This window comes from Dipodomys spectabilis, unplaced genomic scaffold, assembly GCF_019054845.1.
Source record: "Dipodomys spectabilis isolate Male_0828 unplaced genomic scaffold, ASM1905484v1 ptg000042l, whole genome shotgun sequence".
Taxonomy (NCBI): domain Eukaryota; kingdom Metazoa; phylum Chordata; class Mammalia; order Rodentia; family Heteromyidae; genus Dipodomys; species Dipodomys spectabilis.
In genome coordinates, this window is record NW_024870719.1 from 3,985,622 (window position 1) to 4,011,889 (window position 26,268).

The 26,268-nt window shown below is 37.3% G+C and overlaps 1 protein-coding gene across 1 annotated transcript in view; it reads right to left on the reverse strand.

The window, feature by feature from the left end:
- Slc25a21 (solute carrier family 25 member 21) overlaps positions 1-26,268 on the reverse strand; it is a 543,123-nt gene that overhangs the window by 201,706 nt on the left and 315,149 nt on the right. The window contains exon 4 of the mRNA XM_042677900.1: positions 21,308-21,356. Within this exon, the coding sequence (XP_042533834.1) occupies positions 21,308-21,356 (49 nt within the window). The remainder of the gene's footprint in view (positions 1-21,307; positions 21,357-26,268) is intronic.

The window sequence follows — 26,268 nt, forward strand, 5'->3', positions numbered from 1 at the left end:
GAAGTTTGTATGTAAGTAAAGCGTTTTACAGCACACTGTCTGGACATTGTACAGCATAGCATTACACTACCTTTAGTTATCAACTTTCACAAACTCTTAGCCTCTGACACATGGTATTTTGAAGACATACTGCTTTGTATTCGCTTCCTAAGATGCTTAGCAGCCCAATACTGGATTGATTCTCTTACTTCTCAGGACTCCTGCTCTTTAGGTCTACTCTGTGTGGCCTGACTGATATCTCCTGACTGAAAAGTACTCCCTCTGCCCACTTGGAGAGGCAAACATTCTCTCACACAACTAAATAGTTAGTTAAACAAAAAAATAGGATCGAATTGCTGCGGTTGTTCCAACTTGGCTATTCTTGGTTCTGTTGGACCAGTGACAAATGCCACAGCTTTTTAATGGTCTGACCCTTGGGACTTTCATCAGCCAACACCCTATTTATTCGGAGGTCTTAGGTGTCCTCTGAGACCCTCCAACAAACACTGCTACATTATGCATCTAGTGGTGTTGTTCCACTTGGATTAGAGAGTATAGCCCTTATAGTCTGTGATTTTCCCCCCCAATTCCATTCAAAAGTAGGTAGGGTGAAAATCTTTTAAACTACTGCAACCAGAAGTATAAGTTTAAGTGTTAATTTCAAGTTTGATGGCTAGTAGATTGATGTGGCCTGCATATATGAAAGGCAATAAAGTTGAGGTGTATCATCTCTTCATTAACTTATTCATTAACTTAATGCCTACTTGGTACCAGGCATAGGACTAGATCTTAGGAATTCAAATATAAATGTAATGTGACCTCATATTTTTTAATAAAGGAGACCATAAAACTGAATATTATGGAAGAAAACAATGGAAGGGGTGAAGCTGATCAAGATGCATAATACTCATAAACCAGTATGTTGAACTTAAAACCCTTTATTAAAGATGTGTGTAAAAGTTAAAAAACAAAAATCTAACATTATGATGTGAAACATGAATATTATATTTATTATAGACACATGTACATATTGAGCTTTACCTAGTGTCAGAGGAAGGGATGACTCAAGAAGATACAGAAGAGGATTCACAAATGTAGTTATAGTTGAGTTGGGACTTGAAGGATGAGGAAAATTTCCCCAAAGTAAAGCTAGTTGAGAAAGAGTAATAACAGCAAATATAAAGAGTGCTTGAATTCTGAGTCTTTCTCACTTCTTAAGCTATTTAAGTGTCAGGTTCCTCACCTATAGTATGGAGATAATAATCATGCTTCTTCTTTGGGCTTGTAGGAAGAATTACAGAATACAGAAAAATACAGAACGCTGGAAATCAGGGAGTACTTGGTGTTTTCTATGTTGTTCTAGGGGCACAGGATGTGTGTTGCTGCCTTTTAGAACTTGCAAAGGCCAATATGAAAGTAGTGTGCCTAGGGTGCAGGCAAGAAGGGAGTGCAACATTTGTACAGATTTTTTTGCAAAATAATCAACATTGTTGTCCTTTTTGTATTATCATGCCCTGGTAATTCTAAACAATATCAGTGATACAATATGCTCTTCCCTGCTGAGCAAACCAGTATGCTATTGGTATGCTATTGCTTATAGCTTGTTTTGTGAAATCAAAAGATGTTTAACAAGCACCTAGAAGCAGGATACTCTGTAAGAACTGCCTGTCTCTTAGGCATGGATCAATTTCAAAGCAAGAAATGTCTTGAGAAGCAATCAGCCAAATACACCTACTCCCTTTGGAGATTCCTAAGGAGAATAAATTGAATGGAAAGGCACTGACAGGTATACTCTGAGAAAATGATACTGGATGGTGAGTAATCAAGAGAAGAAAATTAAAAATTAAAGGCAAGAGAAAAGAGGCTTAAAATAATATTCCTAAAATTGTATTAAGTAAGCCAGGCCCAAAGAAACATAGATCCTATGGTTTCCCTTATCTGCAATAACTATTATATGTCTAGGACAAGCAGAAAGGTCAAAAGCTATGATCATATAAGATGATGTTAAGTGAAATGAACCCCAAGATAGGGACACACGTGGTTTTTTTCTTGCTATTGTTTTTAACATATTTATAATGTACTATGTGATAGTTTTGTTTTTTTGGTATGTTCTCCCTCCATGGTATAACCCCTGTTTTCACTGCATTTGATTCCCGTGCCCTGAACCTTGTATATACATTTTTCTAATTTGGGGAGGGGAAGGGAAATAACAAAATGCTTAAAGAAGTATACAGGTTGACCCATTGTAACAATGAGATGTACAAGACACGTTGTTGAAAATGAGCTTTACAACTTGTGGGGGGAGGGAGGAGTTGGGACGGTGGGGAGGGAAGGGATGGTAGGGGAAAAACAAAGGAGGAGGTAACAATGCTCGATAGGAAATATACTCATTACCTTACTCATGTAACTGTAACTCCTCTGTACAGTGTTTTTACAATAAAAAAATTTAAAAAAACAATAGTGCTGCTTCATCTATAGCTAAGTTACCATTGCTGAGTTAAATACCAATCCAGAAATGTCTAGTGCAGTGGTATTCAGGGCCACCACTATTAGCATGATCTCGTTAGAACTGGAAATGATTGAAATTCATGCAGGTTGACTGAGTGTTTCTGAGTTGGCGATCAGCAATTTAGGTTTTAAGCAGTGCTCTAGGTGATCTGACATATGCTCTGAGGATTATAGGCCTCTTTATCTGTGGAACAACTTCTCAGATACAGCACTGTAAGCTCCTGATGATATACTATTCTGGAATTTGTGACATATCAACATTTATTCCTCTTCTACATGAGACAATAAATTCCTCTCTTTAACCCAGTAGGTCTCAACAGGTTTAAAAGAAGAAGAATGGTTAAATACATAGAGTGGTGTGTATTTGGCAAAGTCGAGACATTTTGAGTTCTAACATTGGGAAAAAGGCATCTAGTGAGCCTAAGTATACTGGTTAAACACTCTATAACGCCTCAAACAGATCCCCAACACAAAGAATCTTCCAATCCAAAGCATCAGTAGAGCAGAGACTGAGAAACCCTGACTGTTTAAAGGAGACTTCTTTAGGATCACCATTAAGGTGGGGGAAGGGAAAGGCAGGTTGAACAAGTCAGCACCCAATCTGGTGTCTTTGAACACAAATCCTCACTAGTGTGGTAAGGAATGTTTACTGATTGGTAGGTGACTCTGTTTATTGTCGGGTCTGTAAAGGAAGTAAGAGCTTTATGACCCTAACCAGGAACTGCCAGCTTTGTTTGCTCTCTCTTGAGTTTGTCTTTCTGTATATTGTTTCTACCTCAACTTCATTCTTTGATTCTGAAGCAGTTAGGCCAGTCCTGATTTGGATCTCAGCCTTAAGTTCTTGCTGCTCAGACAGAGCTTGTAAGGAGTCTGGGGGCCAGTGAATGATAGTGGTAAACTCTGCTTAGATCCAGTAGTCGGGGCTGAAATAGTAAAGTCAGGACACCCAGAAGTTCTTAATTTATCTCTGTCCCCTCCTTAAACTGGCATATGCTAAGGAAGCCATCTTGGAAAGAGGTGGTTAGTGATTCATTGGTGAATTCTGCTAGCACTTGTAGGATGTAGAAATTGGGCGTGCTTAAGGAGTGCAAGGGCATGAAGGAGGCAGCTATGGAGATTGGAAGTGTATCCTATGCAGAAAATGTGGAGTCATTTAGAAAGAACCCAGGAGTGCCACCATTGCCATGGGTATTTGGCTCGCTTTCTGGCCAAGTAATTTGGAAAGTCTGTCTGCTGCGTTTCCCTAGGACACTTGCTGTGGATGCAAAAGGACATGTAACTCCTATGAACAACTATTGGTATCTTTTTTACACCGTGATTTTTTATATCTCTCACATTTTCAGGGGAGTCTTTTCATATTTATCACCATTTGATGACTATATAACGCAGTCTAGTAGCTCAATAGAATATAGTTCTGTTTTTATTTGAAAGGAAATTCTTTGTAACGGCTCAACCATGCTACAGTGCATGTCTGGGTCTGCCTAGTTTGGGTTTCCAGCACTTCTCATCATCAACTGCAACACAGCTTGGCCAACAGGAAGACTTGCTGGAGGACAGGCCAATGTTGGAAGCTGCTTCCTTAAAAGACAGGCAGGGAGCAAGCCCAGCATCCCTGGGATGGAAACACCTTTCAGGCAGCACGGCAGGAGTCTCTATTTAAACAGGTGACCTTGCAGAGAGAGGCTCCAAGTCCCATTACCGACTGCCCAGCTGAAAGGCAGATTTGTTTTTATGAGCTCTCAAGGCGCACATTGAGGGCTAGGCATATATTGAGGGCTAGGCGGCGTAAATATGGAGGAAACTTGTTGAGACCCTGCTACTTTTCCAAAAATGCAAAGAGAAGAGAAGCAATGTAGAGGCTTTCTGAAAGTTTTTACGAAACAATGAATGACAGTAAAATCACTCAGTTAAAGTTTTCAGTTTTCTTTAGGTGGCTGAAAAGGACTATCTGAGACATTAGCCCTCCTGCTTCCCTGGAAATGGTGGAAAGAAGAAAACAGCTGCTTATATGTAAAGCAGTTTAAGGGTCAAATATTGCTCTGCCCAGCGGTGCTGACATCACTTAACTCTCCCCAGGAGAGGGCCACTAGCATCATTTGCCAGGCTGGCCAGAACAAGCCTGAAGATGGGTCAGCCACAGCTCCATTTTGTTTCTCCTTCAGTAACTCCAGGGTCAGTAACTGCAAGTGAACATTGCAAATAAAAATCTAACATTTTGTTTTTATTGGCTTTGGGGGGGGAGGGATTTTTTTCACAATTTATGAAAACACAACATAGCCAGCAAGTTAAAATGTCAATGTGAGTTTCAAACTTTGTTGTATAGTCATTAGGCTAATCATTAGTCATTTGTGGTTGACAGGGAGGGTTATAATTTGACACCTGGCAAAAATCAAGCTGAACTCAGAGAGCTGAGGGCTGGGAAATGAGATGGAAAAACACCCTCCAGTACCCTAGGAGGTCCTATGAAGCAACGTTTGCAAAACTTCTTTTCTCTTCCTAGAAGTGAATTTCTCATTGATTCAGAGCTGCAGTGTGTCTACAGTTCTGGGTGCTATACCTCCCCACCCCCATCCTAACAGCCTTATAAGTACTGGCCAAAGAATCCAGCTCAGAGGTTTGTAAAAGTGAACCTCTGGGAGTTAAGAGAAAGAGATAAATAATTCTCACCCTGATGCTTCAGCAACGAGACCACCAGAAAGTTTCCAAGTCAATTCTGAAAATAGTTTTGAAACATCAGAGAGTCATGGGAGAAAGGAGTTTTAGAATGACAGAATCTAATTCCTAACTCCTCTTTAGGATTCCAGATTTTCTTCGGTCTGCCATCTATGACCATTTTCTTTTGTGTGATGAGATAAAAATTCTGAACCCTGAGTTTGTATTTTCTGACCCACGACCTCTCACAGGTGTTCTGGCTCATTTCCTGAGAGTTATGTTTGATTTGGGAATGCTTCCCTCCTTTCGCCCATTCCCCTGCTACAGTTTGAAACCTGGAACACCCGCATACAAGCCCTGGACTATCTCCCTGTGCTACCCAAGAAACGCTCTTACATGTTCTCTCAGAACTTGGCAAGCATCTGGATAGGGACACTTTCCTCACATTCTGGGAAATCAAAATATAAAACAATGGCTCTTTCCCAATTCTTCAACCTGAGGACAAATTTCAGGGTCATTTCTTTTCTCTTCTCTTTTCTTCTCTTTCTCCCTTCCTCCCTCCTTCCCTCCCTTCCTTCATTTCCTTCCTCCCCCACTCCTTCTCTCTTTTTTCTATTTTGTCTAAAGTGAATGCCTCTTTTAGTACTAAATCAAATTCCCAGAAATAGCCAAAAGAAAATAGCCAAAAAATACACACATAATCTGTAATTTTACCAAACATGAAGCCTGACCTATGATTAGAGAAAAACTAGAATTATTTTTTAATTCAATTTTTAAATATATCATTTCACAATATACATGTTCTAGCTATTTTTCAACTATAGTCTTGTGCTCATTCATTCAGTACTTATGGAACATGTACTAAGTACTTATTGAGTCCAATACTCTTGCTGACCTCATACACATATGTAAGTGAAGAAAAAGGCCCTTTGCCCTTAGAATGCCCAAACTCTAGTGGAGGTGCACAAAAATGTTACTCTGTGCACAAACGCATAAACTTGATGAGATGGCAAGACTACAAAAATGATAAATAAGGTAAGGAGAACGACAGACAGACAAAAGCCACCTGAGAAGAAGCAGCCGGAGAAATCTCTCTGAGGAGATGACAGCTGGCTGAGGGATGAAATCTAAGAAGGAGCCAGTCATTCCAGGAGAGCGTGATGCTAAGGTCCTGAGACAGGAGAGAACTAGAGAGTAACGGATAGAGAAATCCCACTGCTGGATATGTGCTAAAGTCACTTTATGTTTAAACAATGAAAGCATAGCTTGGGAAACAGCACATCTGACTGGAAGAATCCTCCAAGGTCATTTTAAGGAACTCTCAATTTCCAGGTGAGGAATCAAGTCCCAGAGTAGTTCACTTGACTCACACAGCAAGAGTCCTAGGTCAACCCCGAATGGATTCATTTTGACCTCTCTGAGTTGATGCATGTAAATTTCACTCCCCCTAGACCCTGACAGTCTGACATTAGGGAACACGTCTTCCAACTTGTCCATCCTGAACAAAAATGGCTCAGCATTCTAATCAATTCAAACTTCAGGATAGTATTTTTTTAAAAAATCGATGAGGACGTTTAAATTTTTCATCATGTAAAAGGACACAAAACGAGAGATCACTCAACTTCTAAAATATTTAGCAGTATTGAGTTAGATCTAACAATGAGAATTTTACAAAATAGGTTATATTTTTTCATAAAAAGAGAAATGCATATCCCAAATAAATTTTGATTACCAAACTTCGATGGTATTCAATTTAATTTTAGAAGATGCCTCCCTACCCCCATATAATAGGGAACAGTGTGACTATTAGATATAAAACTTTCCGTAGAGGAAATATTCAATAAGCCTCAAATGGGAAAATTTTTATCCTACAGGAACTTGGCCTAGAGTATAAAAGTTGTATCCAGCTTTGTCATCTTGCAAAGTTCTTCATTATGTCAAAACTAAATCTCAGTGTGCCATGGCTACAGTGAAAATGCAAAAAGGCTATTTAGCCATTTCAGCAGGGGTATTTTAAGGATTGATTTTTCCAAGAATGTTAAACACTTTTATCAATTGTTGGTCATGGTTCACAGTTACAAATATTCTACTTTTAGCCTCAAATTTGTGTTTGTTGAAAGCAATTTATAATTTTTATTCTTGCTTCACAAAAAGGAAAGCAATCGGGTAGAATGTCCTTATATTCTACATGGATACTTACTAATTATATATCATAGAAAACAATTTTAGAAAATCATAACTACATTTTTCAGTTGTGCTAGAATCCCAATTCTAGACCTCATTAGGCTTAATTCCCACTGAATGCATACCTTAGAAGCAGCTTTTAAGGGTCACATTTAGCCAAAAGCTGAACTTTTCCTCAAGGATTTCTTACACCACAGGAAGTTTAAGTACACATCCCAAGAGTTTTCTTCATAGCCCATGACTTTTTTTTTAAAGCTTATATCAATTATACGGAGTTTCTCTATAATAATTCCATGCATGCCTAATATATTCTTAGCTAAAATTCACCACTTTCCTCGCTCTTTCCTATTGCTCCTGCTCCATTTTAAAGATAATTTTTAACCAGTTCCATTAGTCTATTTTTATACCTGAGTATAACTTACTTCTATCATTTTCCTTCTCCTTCCCTCTCTCCTGTCTTCCTCCTCCCATGGCTTTAAGAGATATTCCTAATTCTTCTGAGAGGGCACCTGCTCTTTGTAGCCATATAGCCAAGGAACAAGCAATTTGCTTAAATTTTGTTTTCCTTCTTTAAAGTTAAAGCTTATCTCAGATAGTCCTTGAATAGAAACGGAGACTATACAAGATAAAAGTTCTAAAGTATCCCCCACCAAGAACACTGACTTTTCATGTAGCTGATCAGCTATAACAATATACTGCATAACAATGTATGGGTTATATTTGAAAACATAACCCATTTTTTTTTCTGGTACTGAGGTTTGAACTTAGAAACTGTGCTTGCTTAGCTGGTACTTTACAACTTGAGCTAGATCTCCATCCAGCTTTTTTTTTGAGTGGGGGGGAGGTCCAGTCGTGGGCCTGAACTCTGGGTGCTGTCCCTGAGCTCCTCTGCCCAAGGTTAGCACTCTACCACTTGAGCCACAGTGCCACTTCCGGCTTTTTTTTCTGCTTATGTGGTGCTGAGGGATTGAACCCAGGGCCTCATGCATTCAAGGCAAGCGCTCTACCACTGAGCCACCTTCCCATGCCATCATCCAGCTTTTTGTTTAGAGGTTATTTTGGAGATGGAATCTTTTCTGCCTGGGTTGGCTTCAAGAAGAGATCCTTCAGATACAAAGCCTCCTGAGTAGTTAGGATTTTAGGTGTGAGCCACCAGTACCTGGCAACCTATTTGTTCTTAATTCAGGTTATGCCTATTCAGTTCTTTTTTTTGGTGATACTAATTTGTACTAAATGAAAATAACTCCAAATTGGAATCTAAGTCATGACTTAAGCAAAAAACCTCATTATGTGAAAGGCATTTGTTGAATAAGTAGATTAATTGTGAAAATTTAAGAGCAGTTGGGGCAACACTCTGGACGGAGACTGGAGGGAGGAGCAAAGGAAATGGCTGGTGCTCTTTTTAGAAGTAGCTCACTTTCCCATGGCAAAGATAAGAAAGCCATTTAGGAATTATTTACCTTTCAGCTTAAAAAAAGGATGTGTGCAGAACCCTACTGACAGGCATGAAGATTGCATTGTCTCCCTTCCTTCTTGTTCTCTGCCCAGGATCATCTTAGAAGGAGAAGACTTTTCAGTTGAGCAGAAAACAGATGCAATATCAAAACAGAACACAGCTTTTGTTATTAGCTGAACACAGCTTTTGTTATTAGCTGCACTGGTTATGGGGCCATTTAATTAGTTCAGGCATAATAGCTACTGTACTATAAATAGACCATTCGTACTTTAAGATTTAGACAGAACACAAATTACACAGAGCGTAATAAACATGTTACAAAAATTATACAATGGGACTCAAATATAACATGTTCCCCTGGGGAGTGATTTTAAACACAATTTCATTTACAAGTAATTAATCGATTTAGAAACATTTCCAGATTAATAAGTGAATTATAGTTGATTTACTGCATCATATTCTTGTTATTTTGGGTATAGAGAACTGAAATTGTTTTTTAAAGCAAAGATTTTTTCCTTATATGACAAAGACCTAGTAAAAGCATAATTTATACAAACATGGGTCTACTCTCTGCTTGCTTCACTTTAGACATATTCTATTGATGGTTAGAAGCATGACAATGGGCTCACCCTAAATTTCTATTGATAGTAGATATCAGCGGTAACCATGGTCTAACAGTAAATGTGATCTTAATGTTTTATAATACTGGCAAAATTATTAACACATGGAAATAACCTTCTGGACGCTGTTATGTTTTAAAATCTGTTCTGCTGGTTCTTTCCTCATTTTAAAAGGATTTTAAAAAGAGAGAGGAAAAAGGAAGGGAAGAAAGAAATTAAGGAATATATTAAGAGATAAAGAAAGAGAGAAACAAAGAAAGAAAAAAGAAATTTATTGGAGAAAAACATTCTTGTTTCCACCCTACTGTTCTGTTGGCTCCAAAAGCTGCTCCAGGCCCCCTTTTCCAGCCTCTAAATTAAGCTTCCATTTTTAAGTTCACTGCTGTTTGCCCCTCCTCCTTGGTAAAGGGGGATGTGGATACTTCCCAGGTCTTGGCTTCTCACTCTCTGCTGGACTCCCCACAAAGCAGCTTCTCACCATAGTCCATCCTCAGATTTCTCTTTTTAATAAAGTTTCAGATGGGCTTCTGTCTCTAAATCATTTTTACCCATTTGCTTTCCCTCTAGAGTAACCAGTGCTAGCTCCTCTCCCATCCCCTGGTGCTCGTTTTCGCCCTTGTGACCCCACTCAGCAGGACACAATGTGTTGTTTCTGGCTCTAGGTCATAGATTCCTGTATCAGTCTCACAAGGCACAAAATGAGTTCTGCAAGAAATGTTTTTTGGTCTTCCAGTTTCATTCCTTGTTAACCAAGGAGTTTATAAAAATGAAACAAGAATCACAGGATAATGAACAATGAACAGAATTGCTTTCTTTTGAAAGCAATTCTCTACGTGACTTTTTACATAAGTGCCTATAGGGTATTCATTGATCAAGCCTGGAGCCATTACATAAGAATCACCTAAAGGGTGTTGAACAGAAATATCAAAATTTCTGATTCAGTAGCTTTGGGATTTGTGAGCTACCTAAGGAGTGTGTAAATCAATCTCAACTGCCTAAATAAAAGCACCATAAAGCACAATTATAACAACACATGGATGCCAAGATTTCAACCTATGTGAGTCTTTACAATTTTGAGAGAAATATGAGAAGTTGAATATGCAAATTAACTCCTGATGAAAGGAAGGACTAAAGCCAAGGTATGTACTAGCCTGTCCATGGTCCATAATCATCTATCCACAAAGAGATATGAAATTGCCTCTTTCCTTCTCACCTGGCCCAGCACCTATTAGAACATTGCAGTTCTTTGACAACCAGTTGCTTTTAAAAATTAGTGTACACTGATATTACAAAGAATTTCACTGTAGTGTTTCACATATGCATATGCTGTATTTCAATCAGATTATCAGTTACTGTTGCTTTCCCCCTCACTTTCTAGTGGGTTTTATTATACCATCATCATACATAGACATAATATACTTTACTATTGTTCAATCTTCTATCAAATTCTTTCCTTCTACTCTTCCCTCATCCTGTCATGTTATAATTAATATGTATAAGTATAGATATAGTACAAGTATATGTACATATACTGTTTTAGGTCTAGAGTCTAGATATAAGAAACAATGCAGTATTTGTCTTCTAAATGTGGCTATTTCACTTAACATGACAATCTCACCTTCCATCCATTTCCTGCAAAGGATATAATTTCATTTTTATGGAGAATAAATGTACTATGTATATGCACAGATTTTTATCCATTCATCTTTTGATGAGAACCTTTGTTGATCCCATATCTTACCTAAAATGAGGAAACATAACAATGCAATGAACATACTATGCAAATATCTCTATTGTATCCCAATTTATATTCCTTCAGACATATGCCCTGAAGTGGTATCATGACATCCAATGCTTTTAAAAGCTTAATAGTCATAATATTGGTAACTTATTTAGTTTGCACCTGATTTATGCCCAATTGAAAAATGAAAAAAAAAAAAAAAAACAGACAAGACCAAGAATGACTTAGGGTGAAACAGAATGAACACCTTAGTAACTCTTCCTGAGGCACAATCTCCTGAGGCATTTCTCTTCTTGGGAATAAAAACATGAAACAGATTTAAGTTACAGCCTCCTCAGATTATGACTCCTATAAATCCCTGTGGCTTTTGAAAGGTATTTTATCCACATAGGTTCAAACCTACAAAGGCATGTATTGTAGAATCTCAACCCCATTTTGGACCCTGCTTATTTGTAACTTTCAATTCCCTCCAAGAGAGTATTACAAACAAGCCACTGGACATCTGTCCTTCCTCTAAAAAACTGCCTGGGCTGTGGAATGCAGGAGCCACTAACCACGTGGTAATGGAACATTTGAAATGTGGCTGACTAGTCAATATTGTGAGGTGATTTAACCATAAGATGGGCACCAGATTTCAAAGACGTATTGTGGAAGAAAGTGAATGGGAAATATCTCATTAATAATTTTAAGTTGATTAACATGTTATTACAACAATGTTTTAGACATCTGAAGTTACATAAGATATATTTTTAATACTTATCTTTTTTTTGTTTCTTGAAAGGTGGCTCTTAGAAAACAAAATTATGAAGGTGGCTTGCATTTTGTTTCTATGAGTCAGTGATGTTCCAGGTAAAGTTGGGGTTAGCTGTGTGTGCTCCATCAGCATCATTATCCCTCTTATAGTTTGTTCTTTTTACTTCTTAGCTAGGCATGCTCAAGAAAATACTTCTCACCTCATTCTGGTCTCAGAGAACCTACAACAAGCTGGAAACGTTCTTTCTCACCATTCAATCAAGTGATAACCTCGTTTTTTGTATTTGAACAGATTCCTTTTAATTTTTATCATAAAGGAGATGAACAGAGGGGTTACAGTTACATAAGTAATGAGTACATGTCACTCCTCGCTCATTTTTTCCCAATTTTTCCCTCCCAAGTTCCCTGCCTCATAAGCTGTTTAGTTCATTTCCAACATAGTGTCTAGTGAGTACCACTTTGTCCCAACATTGTTTCCATGCTTCCCCTTCCCCAAATCAGGTAAACTTATATACAAGACCAAGGGTACAGAAATCAAAAACAGTGACAAAAGAGATAAAAACAGAAGAAGAAAAAAAAGAATTGCAAGCAGTGCAATAAAAAAAACTTCTTGTTTCCATTTCTTGGAGTTCATTTCGATTAGCATCATTTTATATGATCATATGCACATAGCTATTGAACCCTTATGATCATCTCTGTGTAAATGCTTACAGTCCTGTTTAATTAATCATGTCCAAGTATAATTCTTTGTCTTTTACTATCCATTGGTTTTACTTGTAGATTTATAGACACATTCTAATTACAAATTAGGGAAACCATGCAACCCATGTTTCTTTGGGTCTGGCTTACTTTGCTTAATACAATTTTTTCCAAGTCATCCATTTCCTGATGCCATTCCTTCTGATGGAAGCATAGAATTCCATTGCATATATTTACCACATTTATCTGGGTTGATTCCATATCTTAGCTATGATAAACAATGCTTTAATGAGCATGTATTTTAACAGATTCTTGCTTCCTACCTCTTTTATGAACTCTTCAATTTCTATCCTATCTCCCTCTCCAGGTAATTGATAATCTTTTAAGGGATTTCATTAATATTTCCATATATGCATATAATCTATTTCTTACCTATGCCATGAGATCTTGCATTGTTCAGTAAAGACAATATGCCTGCATAGTCTTCACTTTCTAGATATTCCAGTTTGGTCATAGGATTAAGAGGTTTATCATTTCTGCTTAGTAACAAATACTTGTTTGTTCACTACCAGGTACTAGGTAACTCATTTAAGCCAGGCACTCTGCTGGCCATAGGAAATACCTCTACTAATCTTAAAATGATATGTGAATGACACCAACAATGACATATACACCAATCCTGTCCTGTCCTCTGAATCAGAAGAACACTCTGCTTGCAAACACCTTCTGAGGAAGGATTTAAATGCAGTACCTATATAACAAGTTTTCCAGCTTAGAAACTTGAAACTGCTCAATTCTGTATTGCTCTCTTCTTCACACTTGGTATACTCACTAGTGTTACCCTAGCTACCTCAAAAACTCTATTTGTGGACTCAGCAGGAAACATCATGCTTTTATGTGTGTGTGTGTGTGATTGTGTGCATGTGTATTTGTGTGTGCATGAATGATCTTTCTCTCACAATAGTATCTATTCCACTCTTACTCAATTTAGGGCTAAAAACTGAGTTAAGGCAAGTTAAGGGACTTAAAGAAGTCATTAAAGAGGTCACACAAAGCCGGGTGTTTATGGCTCACACCTGTAATCCTAGCTAGTCAGGAGGCTGAGATATATGGATTGCAGTTCAAAGCTAGCCTGGGCAAGGAAAGTCCGTGAGACTCTTATCTCCAATTAACCCCAGAAAACCGGAAGTGGCATTGTTGCTCAATTGGTAGAGCGCTTGCCTTGAGTTGAAGAGCTCAGGGACAGTGCCCATGCCCAGAGTTCAAGCCCCACAATATACACAAAAAGAAAAAGAAAAAAAAGAGGTCAGACAAATAATGAGCCAAGGAGTTAGAACTCGCATCCAAGAAGTCTTACTTTACAGCCAAACTATTCACCACTATACACATGGACCAAGGACCATCTGGCTGTAGACTGCTGGGGCATCTGGTGTTGAGTGGGAGAAAAATACCAAAAATGAAAACTTTATCAGAAAAGGAAATGTGGAGAGAGGGAAGGAAAGAATATGCAAGAAATATTACTGACTATTCATAAGTAGCATATACCTATATTAGGTTTGCCCCTATGCTGATATTAAACAGAATAATTTGTTTTCTCTATAGCTTCAAAATTCCTGAAATCTCTCCATTAATTATCAACTACATGAAATATCCTTTAATTATCAATTATAATTTTGAATCACTTAAAACATGATAGGGATTTCAGCTTTTTGGAAATGAATGTTTGTTTCAGCCCTTTCATTAAAGTCTACTGACATGACAGTGTATCGGTTCTGATTCTGTTTTCAGATCCATTTCTCATTCTTCTCTTGTCCTGCTCTGCTCCTAACATGGAGGGGCTGACCTCTGTAAGACTGGGTCTCTTAGGCTTCCATGAGTTCAGCCAGTAGAAGCACCGGTATGTGGAAACAGAAGGTAGACAGAAGAGAGACACTGAAAGAGGATTTCTTCCCACTTCTCTTTGCTGCAGGCAAAAAGTCCAGCAGTGATTGAGTCTCCTCTGGGATGCCAGGACACACAGGATTCTGTCCACACAGGACAGAATCAGCAATTTCAACTTCCAGCAGAGAACAGGATGGCAATTCTACCTCCTCCTTTTGTCAGGCCAATCTGGAGTAGTAATGCTATTGTTATTTTCTGGGTTGCTTCACTGACTTCTCAGCAGTTCTCTCATCTGTGCAAATAATCCCTTACATTAAACTCCCATTGTTTCATATACTCTGAGTGGGTGTATTCTCTTGTTGGGCCCTGGCTAATACAGCTGGCAAAAGAATAATAGTTATAAACAAGTACAAAAAGGACGAGGGAGGAACTAAACAAAGATGTGCAATGTTAGCACCTTTTTGTAAGATGAACATGAGTGAAAAAAAAATGGATAAAGGAAGCTATACTGTGAAATACCTGAGGATGAAGACATGAGTAAAGAGCTTGGGAAGTGTTGGGTCTTGGAAACACTAGATATTTTGGAAGGTGACTGAAAAGAAGAGGATTTCTTCTAGGATCAGTATGTTCTTGGCCAACTTTCCATTGAACACTTCAGGCTTACTGCCTGCAGACTGAACCTGTGCAGCTCCCAGTCATGGCAGATAGCAGGACTTCTGGTCCCAAGCTGGAAAGATGGTGATACCACATAGAACCCTGAGCAAAAGATTGCCTTACTGAGACAGAAGATCCCCTAAAATTGACATGATCATTCTAAGAAGTTTACCTTCAACATGTTGGCCACGGTGTGACAATGTGGAAAAAGAGTAGTGAAATATCAGTTCTGATTTCCTATAGAAAAAAAGCTATAGAAGTATTTGGGAAGAAATAGAAATTAGCATTCATCTCACAGAATAAAGAATGTAAATACAAGACAAAAATTAACCCAAGGAAAATCAACTATTGAGAACAAGTTGATTCAGCAGTGAACAATGTTTTCACAGTTAAAATAATAAAGCAGTTGATTAATTGACAATAACGGGACAGATGAAGAGAAGGGAAGTAGGTATAAGCCCCAATTATAAAATCATGAATAATATTTAAAGTCATCAAATTAAGAAAATGTGTCATTATTAGTATTTTGATCTGTTCCAATCCTTGCTCTTAGCTTCTGGTGGTTTTCAGAAATCCTTGGTGTATATTGTATTGCAGATGAATAATTCCAATCTCTGTTTTCAGTATTATGTGGATATCTTTCCTCTCTATATATTTGTTGTTTGGTGTCTGTTTTCTTCTTGTAAGAATACATGCAGGCTGTACTTTATTTTTTAAAATAACTATTTAGGCTGTACTTTGTTTTTTTTAAATAACTGTTTCCTTAACTAATTACACCTTCAGAGACTTTAATTCTAAATTAGGTTTGAGGTTCCAAGAAGGATATGAATTAGAGTGTGGAGCACTAGTTAACCCCATGCAACCAGTATCAGGATAATATTTAGAAATAATGCATGTGAGGTCTAAAAAGAAATAATGGACATAAGTCAAAAGTTTTACCTCTGGAATGGAGCCGATGGGTGAGAGGGATGATGCTTATGCTTATCAACTCTAAGATGGACATGCTTGTAGAACATAAATACCCAGGTCCCTTCCTTCTGCCAGTGAGGAGAATCACAGGTCTCTTTTCTTGTTGACCTGCTGTGGTCATTCTGAACCACAGACCAAGGAGAAAAATGACACTTTTTTGGGGGGAAGGGGCAATCCCAGGTGCTTCTCTGAGCTTCTTTTGCTCAAGGATAGCACTCTACCACTTGAGCCATGGCTCCACTTCTGGATTTTTCTGTTTATGTGGAACTGAGGAATCGAACTTGGGACTTCCTGCATGCTAGGTGAGCACTCTACTACTAAGCCATCTTTCCAGCAGAAAAATGACACTTTTGATCAGAGCTGTACTTGTCAGTATGAGTCCGTCCAGCTATGTACTTCTTGGCCTAAGAATGGTGAAATCATGGATAAAAGTGGATCTTCTGTAGTCAACCTGCATGACTTCAGTAAGCAGTCTTTCATAGTTGTATTCTGTATGTGTCCTTTATTAAAATCTAGATGTAGAAATCCTAATCTCCAAAGGGATGGTGTTAGAGATGGAATTTTGGGGAATTGACAAGGTTCTGAGAGTGGAAACCTCATTAGTGCCCTGATAAAAGAGATACATATTAAGATTCTGTGTGGCCCCCCTCAGCTACATGAGTACAGGGTGAGTAAGTAAACCAGGAAACAGATCATCACAAGACAACACATTTTCAGATGCCTAGATCTTGGATATATTGCTTCTGTAATTTTGAGAAATAAATTTCTGCTGTTCTGTAGCACACTGAATGAATTAACCTATACTCATATTCGACATGAAGTGGGAGATGAGGAAAATCCTGTGATTCACTGAGTTTTGATGCATAAGCTGGGCTATCTTGATTGAAACTGTTTAGTGAATAATTCATTTATTTATTTTTGTGCCAGGGTTGGGACCTAAACTCAAGGTGCAGATGCTACGCTGAGCTTTTTACTTAAGGCTATTTCCCTACCACTCAAGGCACAGCTCCACTTCTAGCTTTCTGGTAGTTAACTAGAGAGAAGATTCTCATGGCCTTTCCTACTTAGTCTGGCTTCGAACTGCTATCCTAAGATCTGAGCTTCCAGGGTAGCTAGGATTATAGATAACAGCCACTGTGTACCCATAAGAATTTTATGCCATGTATCTATTACTGTTTTGATTAAAATAAAAGGAACTATAAGAGATAATACATAAATAAAAACCCTGGTTTTAGCAGGTCACTTTTTTTTAAAATTTAATTTAATTTTATTTGTGAACATACTGTACAGAGGGGTTACAATTACATGAGCAGGATAATGCGTACATTTCTTACCAAGCATTGCAGCCTCCTTCACCTCTCTTCCCAGCCTCGCCCCTCCCCCCAATCCCAATCCTTCTCCTACCCCTCCTTCCTCTCCCCCCTCCCCCCCCCCCCCCCCCCCCCCCGGACCGACGTTGTAAAGCTCGTTTTGGACATAACAACTTGTACTTCTCATTGTTGCAACAGGTCCACCTGTATCCTTAAACAACTGGTTTTTCCCCATCTCCTCCACAAGTTATACTGACATCAAATATAGTGAAAGCAGGGGTTATACTGTGGGGGAGGGACATACAAAGCAACAAAGGAGATAATCTTATAAATGCCTTAGAAACACATGCATGAAAGAAAAAAAACATTAAAATACATATCTAAGGGTTCATTTTCCTGACATCACATTATCTGACCTTTTCTGCTTGATTCATACATATACTAGATATTGCAAATAAGGGAAACCATGGGACCTATGTTTCTTTGGGCCTGGCTTACTTCACTTAATATAATTTTTTCCAAGCCTTTCCATTTCCTAACAAATGGGGAAATGTCATTCTTTCTGATGGAGGCGTAGAATTCCATTGTGTATATATACCACATTTTCTTGATCCATTCATCTACTGAGGGGCATCTGGGTTGGTTCCATATCTTAGCTATGGTAAATAATGCTGCAATAAACATAGTTGTGCTGGTAGCTTTAGTGTGGTCTTGTTTGTAAACATTTGGGTAAATGCCCAAAAGTGGGATTGCTGGGTCATAGGGGAGTTCTATGTGAAGTCTTTTGAGGAACCTCCATACTGCTTTCCAAAGTGGTTGAACAAGTTTACATTCCCACCAACAATGAAGTAAGGTTCCTTTCTGTCCACATCCCCTCCAGCATCTGTTGTTGTTAGAGTTCTTGATTTTTGCTGTTCTAACTGGAGTGAGGTGATATCTCAATGTTGTTTTGATTTGCATTTCTTTTATGGCTAGGGATTTTGAACATTTCTTCATGTGTCTATTGGCCATCCTTCTTTCTTCTTCAGAGAAGCTTCTCTTTAAGTCTTTCGCCCACTTATTTATTGGGCAGTTGTTTCTTTGAGGATTTGTTGTTGGGTGGTTTAATTTTTTGAGTTCCAAGTATATTTTAGATATGAGACCCTTGTCCGTTGTATGGCTAGTAAAGATCTTCTCCCAATCCGTGGGCTTTCTATTGATCTTGCTAGCTATGTCATTTGCCCTGCAGAAGCTCGGCAACTTTATGCAATCCCATTTGTCCAACCTTTCTTTGATTTGTTGTGTTTCCGGGTCTCTATTCAGAAAATTTCGGCCTGAGCCAAGGAGACCTAGGGTTTCTCCTATTCCATCCTGTAATGTTTTCAGAGTGTCTGCTTTGAGTTCAAGGTCTTTGATCCATTTGGAGTTGATTCTGGTGCAGGGTGATATATAAGGATCTAGCTTTAGTTTTCTACATGTAGTTAACCAATTTTGCCAGCACCATTTACTGAAGAGGCTGTCTTTCTTCCATTCTATTGTTTTAGCTCCCTTATCGAAGATTAGATGGCTCTAGGTCTGTAGGTTCATTTCTGGGTTTTCAATTCTATTCCATTGGTCCTGAGGTCTGTTCTTATGCCAATACCAAGCTGTTTTGATTACTATGGCTTTATAGTAGAGTTTGAAATTTGGTATTGATATTCCTCCAGCAGTGTTCTTTCCATTGAGGAGCGTTTTTAGCAGGTCACTTTTTAATGACATGGTATTCTAAAGGTATTAGAGTCTAAGTTGTTGTAGGCATTGTCAAAGCAGGATATGGGAATACTAGGTCAAACCTTAGGGTTTTTTTTTAAGGATGTGTATATTATTACTTGAATGATGGTATAAAGAATTAATATGAATAAGGATATAGCACATTTCCCACAATTTTTCATGTGTTAGAGTATAGAAAAATAATTGCGCTGATTTATAAGATTATTTCTTAGTTGCTTTGTATGTCCCTCCCCCACAGTATAACCCCTGCTTTCACTGCATTTGATGTTGGTATAATTTGTGAAGGGGAAGGGTAAAAACAAGTCGTTTAAATAATGATACAGGTGGACCCGTTGCAACAATGAGAAGTACACGTTGTCATGTTGAAAACGAACTTTACAACTTTGGGGGGGAGGATTGGGTGGAGGGGTGGCGGGAGGCTGGGAAGGGTTGGGAAGGGGAAACAAAGGAGAAGGCTACAATGCTTGATAAGAAATGTACTCATTATCTTGCCCATGTAATTGTAACCCCTCTGTACAGTATTTTCACAATAAAAAATAAATTTACAAAAATAATTGCGTTGAATTCTTGGATTCAAGTACTTTTTTTCTTGCATTCTATTTGTGCCAAATCTTTCCCTTTACTGAATAAAGATAATTGATTCAAAAAATTTATTCCTAAACTTTCTTCAAAAAATACTTTTGTTTCTCTCTCTCTGTTAATAGACAATAGTGTTTCTTGATATGAATTTATTCCTTTTTAAAAATGATCTCCTCTTACATTTCCTATTGGCTTAGAGGTTTTTTTTTTGCAAACAAATGAAGGACAGTCTCAAGTATATATTCCCACTTGGTCATACTGGACTGGCTTCAAACTCAATATGTTTAGTAACAGCTGAAGCATGTGGTTGTAAACATATCTTAGATGCCAACTTTTATTTTTGTTAGTAAGTTTTTTATTGTGAAAATACTGTGCAGAGGAGTTACAATCACATAAGCAAGGTAATGAGTACATTTCTTATCTAGCATTGTTGCCTCTTTCTTTGTTTTTCCCCTACCATCCCTTCCCTCCTATCTCCACAACTAACATAGCGTTTTGTACATTTCATTGTTGCAATGGGTCAACCTGTATCCCTATTTAAACAATTTGTTTTTTCCCTTTCGCTCCCCAAATTATACCAACATCAAATACAGGTGCCAACTTTTAATTTCCATCAAAATATTTCTTCTATATGATTAATCCACATACTTTAATGGATGCGTTTTACTTTTCATCTTTGTTTTCTTCTGCTACTCATCTGTGTATGTAGTCATTAGGAGGAAAATGTAGTCACATTCTTTAGCAGACTAAAGAAAATATCCACCATATGGACAGTCTGACTCATCAAGTGTTTCCTAACTAGAGCAGTAATGATCTGTTCAAATACCAGAGCTTCATAGCACTGTCTATTATACTCCAGCCGAGGCATGGTGCTTTTTTGTTTTATTTAGTGCAGATAAACGGAAAATTTCACTATATTCTAAGAAATTCTAAGTTGAAAAAAAATAAGGAGTTCAGTAATCCAATCATAGGCAAACTTCTAAAAACATTCTCTAGATCATATTAAACCTTACAAGTTGTTACTTTAGTTTTTGCTCTTGGTACATACATTTAATAATATAGTGCCTTGACTTGTATCTCCCTTTAAAAGCAAATGCATTTTTCTGGAAATACATCACTTTACATTGGCAAAGAGTTATAGGAATAAATTCTTTAAACATCTTGAAGAAACATACTTAAAAATTTGAAACTTGACACCAAAATGCTATTAAAAATCAATGTATAATATGCAGTGCCAAATGAAAATCTTCTATCATAACTCACTGAATAAAGTTTAGTTTTTATATCATTTTGATAAATTTATCCCATTTGCTAGTATAGCCACAAATCATACCTTATGGTTGTCATGTGAAAGCAGTAAAATATTGAATACCTTCAGATGACCTCTACTCACTCAGAAATGCTTTTCACTGCTCACATTTTATCTGTCAAATAGTACTTTCTTTAAAAAGCAAGTATAAATGCTATTGTAGGGAGAAGCTACCATCCTGGGACATGTTCTAGCATAAGATCTGACAGATCTTAATTTGGATATCTGCCAAAGTCAATAAAACTTGCTCATGCAGAACCTTACCTGGTTTTCACTACATCGAGGGGGTGCATCAGACAAATTTCTACAAGACCTGAAAGATGATAAAGAAAAGTCCAATAAACACATATTGTAAACACTGGCTTTCATTTCCTTGACCCTAACAATTTCTCAAAGATGAAGATTTAAGTAAAGACTTTAGAAATTTGGTCATGAAAGCAAATAGAAACACAGTTTGATTTTATTTCAGTGGGAGTAATATATGTAAGAGAGTACTTTCTTACAAGTGCAGGGAGGTAGGATAGAGTGGTGAGAAAATGAAAAAGGAATCAGACTACTACTAAGCAGGAAATATCACATCCAAATCTAAGGAAGAGAAAGAAGGAATTATGGGGAAAAGGTTTTTGATTTACTTTTCCCATATCATAGCACAATCATAAACTTTAGTCCTAGTATTCATGAAATGAAGATAATTATGATTCTTCTTCTACAAGGTAGTTATAAGAATCCAATACATTTATAGTTTAACAAAGGATATTTGAATACTTATGTCTTCCACATTGGTCCAATTTTATTCAATCTTCACAAGAACTCTGTGTTATTCCCATCTCATGGATGAGATAGTTGAGGAACACAAAATTAAATAATTTGTCTAAGATGTCCCATCTAATAAGTAGTTTTAATTCCCACAAAGCCTGGAATTGTAACAAAAACACAGCATGGAGCTTTTATAGTTTCTTTCAAACCATTTGTAAAGCCCTATCACTTGTTGTGTCATTGAGTAGAGAGAAAGCTACTTAATTATAAACCTCTGGCAAGGAATCTTTATACTTATTTAAGTAGTTTTTATGTTCTAGCTGTTGTAGTTGTTAATAATATTATAGTACTAATAATCATAACAGTACATAATGATGAACATGAGTGAACATCATCATTGATATGTACAACTACAGGGAAGGCTCTTACGACCATATGTATTTTAAAATATGCAAACTGATTTTGATAATGTTCAACTGTTGGTCTGTAGAGCCACACCTCCAATTTCTGGGTAGTCTTTTTTTTAATTTAATTTAATTTAATTTTTTTGTGTACATACTGTACAGAGGGGTTACAATTATATGGGCAGGATAATGCGTACATTTCTTATCAAGCATTGCAGCCTCCTCCTTTGTTTACCCTTCACATCCCTAATTTCTGGGTAGTCTTACAGGAGAAACATTTGCCTCCATTTTCAAGTTGACTCAGTTTGAGTTTGGCTGTAATTTATTGTTTTGTTTGTTTGTTTGTTTGGGTCCAGTCGTGGGGCCTGAACTCTGGGCCTGGGCGCAGTCCTTCAGCTCTTCAGCTCAAGGCTAGCACTCTACCACTTGAGCTACAGCACCACTTCCGGCTTTTTTCTTTTTGCATATGTGGTGCTGAGGAATCGAACCCAGGGCCTCATGCAAGCGTTCTACCACTGAGCCACCTTCCCAGCCCCACTGGCTGTAATTTAATTCAACTTGCCCATTAACTTTTACTCTCCATACTGGACACATTCAAAGAGCCCAAAGAACATGTACTGAACCAAAGGCCCACCTCAGTTCCTTCCTGCATGTATCTGTTATAGGTTACAGTCAGACATACTGATCAAGAATAATAGTCATCTACTACTCATGTCTTTCCCAAAGGAAACCCAAGTCACTGACCCAGTCAGAGTTACATTGCATAGAAACAGGAAGAGAAAGGCATGGGAGTACTGGCAACAGTATCACAAGACATAGTGTTCAGACTTATCAGCTATGGTTTCAGCTTCAGGAAGTAAGCCCAGTGACTCAGGACATCATAGGCATGTATCTCTTTTGTGTCCTGTAAAGTCCACACACAATTCCCCTTGCTTTAGAATTCACATTTAGCCCAGCATCGGTGGCTCACGCCTATGATCCTAGCTACTCAGGAGGCTGAGATCTGAGGATCATGGTTCAAAGCCAGCCTGGGCAAGAAAGTCCATGAGACTCTTATCTCAAATAAACCACTCAGAAAACTGGAAGTAGCTCTATGGTTCAAAGTAGAATGCTTTCCTTGAGCTGAAGAGCTGAGAGATAGAGCCCAGGCCAAGATTTCAAGCCCCACGACTGACAAAAAAAATTAATTAATTAATAAAGAAAATCCACATTTATATGAAAGTAAGAAATTAGCTGAACAGAATTATTATCCTAGTGCTCGAGGCAATGGTCATTTACCTAATGGTGCACTAGATCCTTGTTGATAAGAGAAAAAATTAAATAATCCAAAATAACTCTAAGGTCTAATATTCTGTTTGTTTTGGTATCACTCTAAAATCAAATTCACATGTCAGTATATCAAAATGTATATAGTTATAGTTCAAATTTCAGCTTCATTACATTAATTAGAAAAGAATGAGATCCTAATCAATAAATAAAATTTATTCTGGAAATTTAACTTGGAAAACAGCATTCCTACAAGTATTACAGTAAGCATCAATTTAATAAGTTCCTCTTAATGAGCTACTTAGAATCAATTTACAATGCATATGTACAGTGTTTCTCTTACTTGACTTTAGAGGACAAATCAAATAACACTGGTTGGTCCATCTCTCAAAAAGTTAATTAGAAGAACCAACCCAGGAAGAATAGTCTCCAAGACTCCATCTCTAATAAACCAGCAAAATGCTGGAATATATGGTTCAAGTGGTAGTTATGTCGAAAACAAACTTTACAACTTTGGTGGGGGGGGGGGAGGAGGGTTGGGTAGGGGGATGGGAGGAGGAAGGAATGGGAAGGGGAAACAAAGGAGGAGGCTACAATGCTTGATAAGAAATGTACTCATTATCTTGCCCATGTAATTGTAACCCCTCTGTAAAGTATTTTCACAATTAAAAAAAAAAAGTGGTAGAGCATCAACCATGAGAAAACAAGCTGAATGAGATAATGAGACCCCGAGTTCAAGCTTTGGTGTAAGCACGTGCAATACAAAAATGAATAAATGTTAAACATGGTATGAATGTTCTGATTTTAATTAGAGTTTCAAGGTTAAATTTGGACTCACTCAGAATGGGATTTGATGCTGTCCTCCAGTGCACAGCTAAGAACTATGATAATATGGTTATCGTTTATAGAGGTAACCATAAAAATAGAATCATATGAACCACGTTACCATAAGCCTGGAACTGACTCTAAGAAACTGAACTGTACTGTGTATTTCTTGACAATTCTATTCCTACATATGAAGTCACAAACTAAATGGGTTAGTAACACAGATTTAGGCAATTTTACCTTTTAAAAAAATAAAGTCTTACATGAAAAAGATAAGTTAAATATTAATCTGTGTTAACCATCAATTTAATACACATTGATCTGAAGAAGAATCAGACCTAGACAGTTTTGTTCTCACCAACCTGGCATTTATTAAAGTCACCAGTCACAGATGAATACAAAACCAAATGGTTTGATCTTTGTTCATGCATAAAATAAAATTTATATTGCTAACTGTCAACCATAGAACCACTTTTCTCAGGGGGAAAAGCTAGAATTTCACAGTATTTGGGGGGAGCAAAAAATGAATAAGAACCAAAATAATTACAGATTTGAACCAATGCTTTTCTCTTCTGTCTGATTTTAAATATAAATTTGGTGTTTGATCATAAAACCAGACTAGTAGACACTTCAGAGATGAAATGTCTTCCTGGATTGTGTCATTTATCTGTTTTTTTCAGTATAAACTATGGAATCTTATGCTATCATATTTATGTTTGAGGATGGGTGTTGCTACCATTGCTCAGGTTCAAACCTACAAGCTGGTGGATTCGAATAGATGGAGGAGGAAGCATAATGAAAGAAGTGACAATGACCAAAATTCATGGTATTCACATATGGATATACTGAACTGAAACATCTTTGTACAACTATTTAAAGATAATTCAAAAAATTATCCCCTCCCCAAATCTTGCATTAAAGAGTTGCACTAGATTTAACTTTTAAATGTACTGTTCTATTTGAACCCTCTATTCATTTTGTGGACAAAAAAGCAGAATCAAAACTTAACCAAACCACAGTATGAAAATAATTAGAAAAACATGAAAATAATACATTTCCTTAAATTATACAGAATATAAGGAAGTTCCATTTACTATTTTCACTTGAGACAACTGGTAATTTATCACAGTAACATAATAAGCAAACATTGAAGTTTTGATAGAGATTGTATTGAATGTGCAGATCATTTTGAGATATGTGGATATTTTGTCAAAATCACTACTGATAGGTTCTGAGGTCATAGCTATACTCTATGAAGAATGAACTATTTCCAAAGATAACTTTCATAAGAAATATTCTATGAGGCAGAAAATATCCCTATGACTTATAAAACAGGGCAGAGTATTGAGTTATTCAGCTACCCTAAGAGGTCAAGATCCAATCAAACCTATCTTAACAGGTGAAAATCAACTAAAAAAATTCACTTAATGATTCAGTGATAGCACCCTTAAGTATTTATCGAGAATATTATAATAAAGACACTGTGGGAGCCAACTGAGGCTTCATGAATGGAGAGAGAAAAGATAGTAGGTGCAGTCATTATAGTCAATGTACATTATGTGAAAATGGAATTACATAACTTAACAGTATGGATAAAATGAGGAAAGCTGGGGGAGAAAGATAGAAGGGGTGATATTGATAAAAATGCATGTACTCCTATAATCTCATATAACCTGTCTTCTGAAATTGAAACTCCTTTGCACAAACTATTCAATAAAAACATACAGATTTGGAAACGAGGTTCTTGTTGTGTCCTGTATGTAGTTATTTCATTTTTTTCCTTCTCTGTTTTATTTTTCTGTTCCCTTTGTCCGTGGAAGGGAAAGGGACTTACAGAAACAGCAGGATAAAGGATGGACTAATGCAAGAATGATACTCACTTGACACTGTTAGAAATGAAGTATACAACTTGGAATCCCATCTCCAAGTTGTATAGTTGTATAGGGCTGTAGGGAGGGATAAACGGGAGAAAAT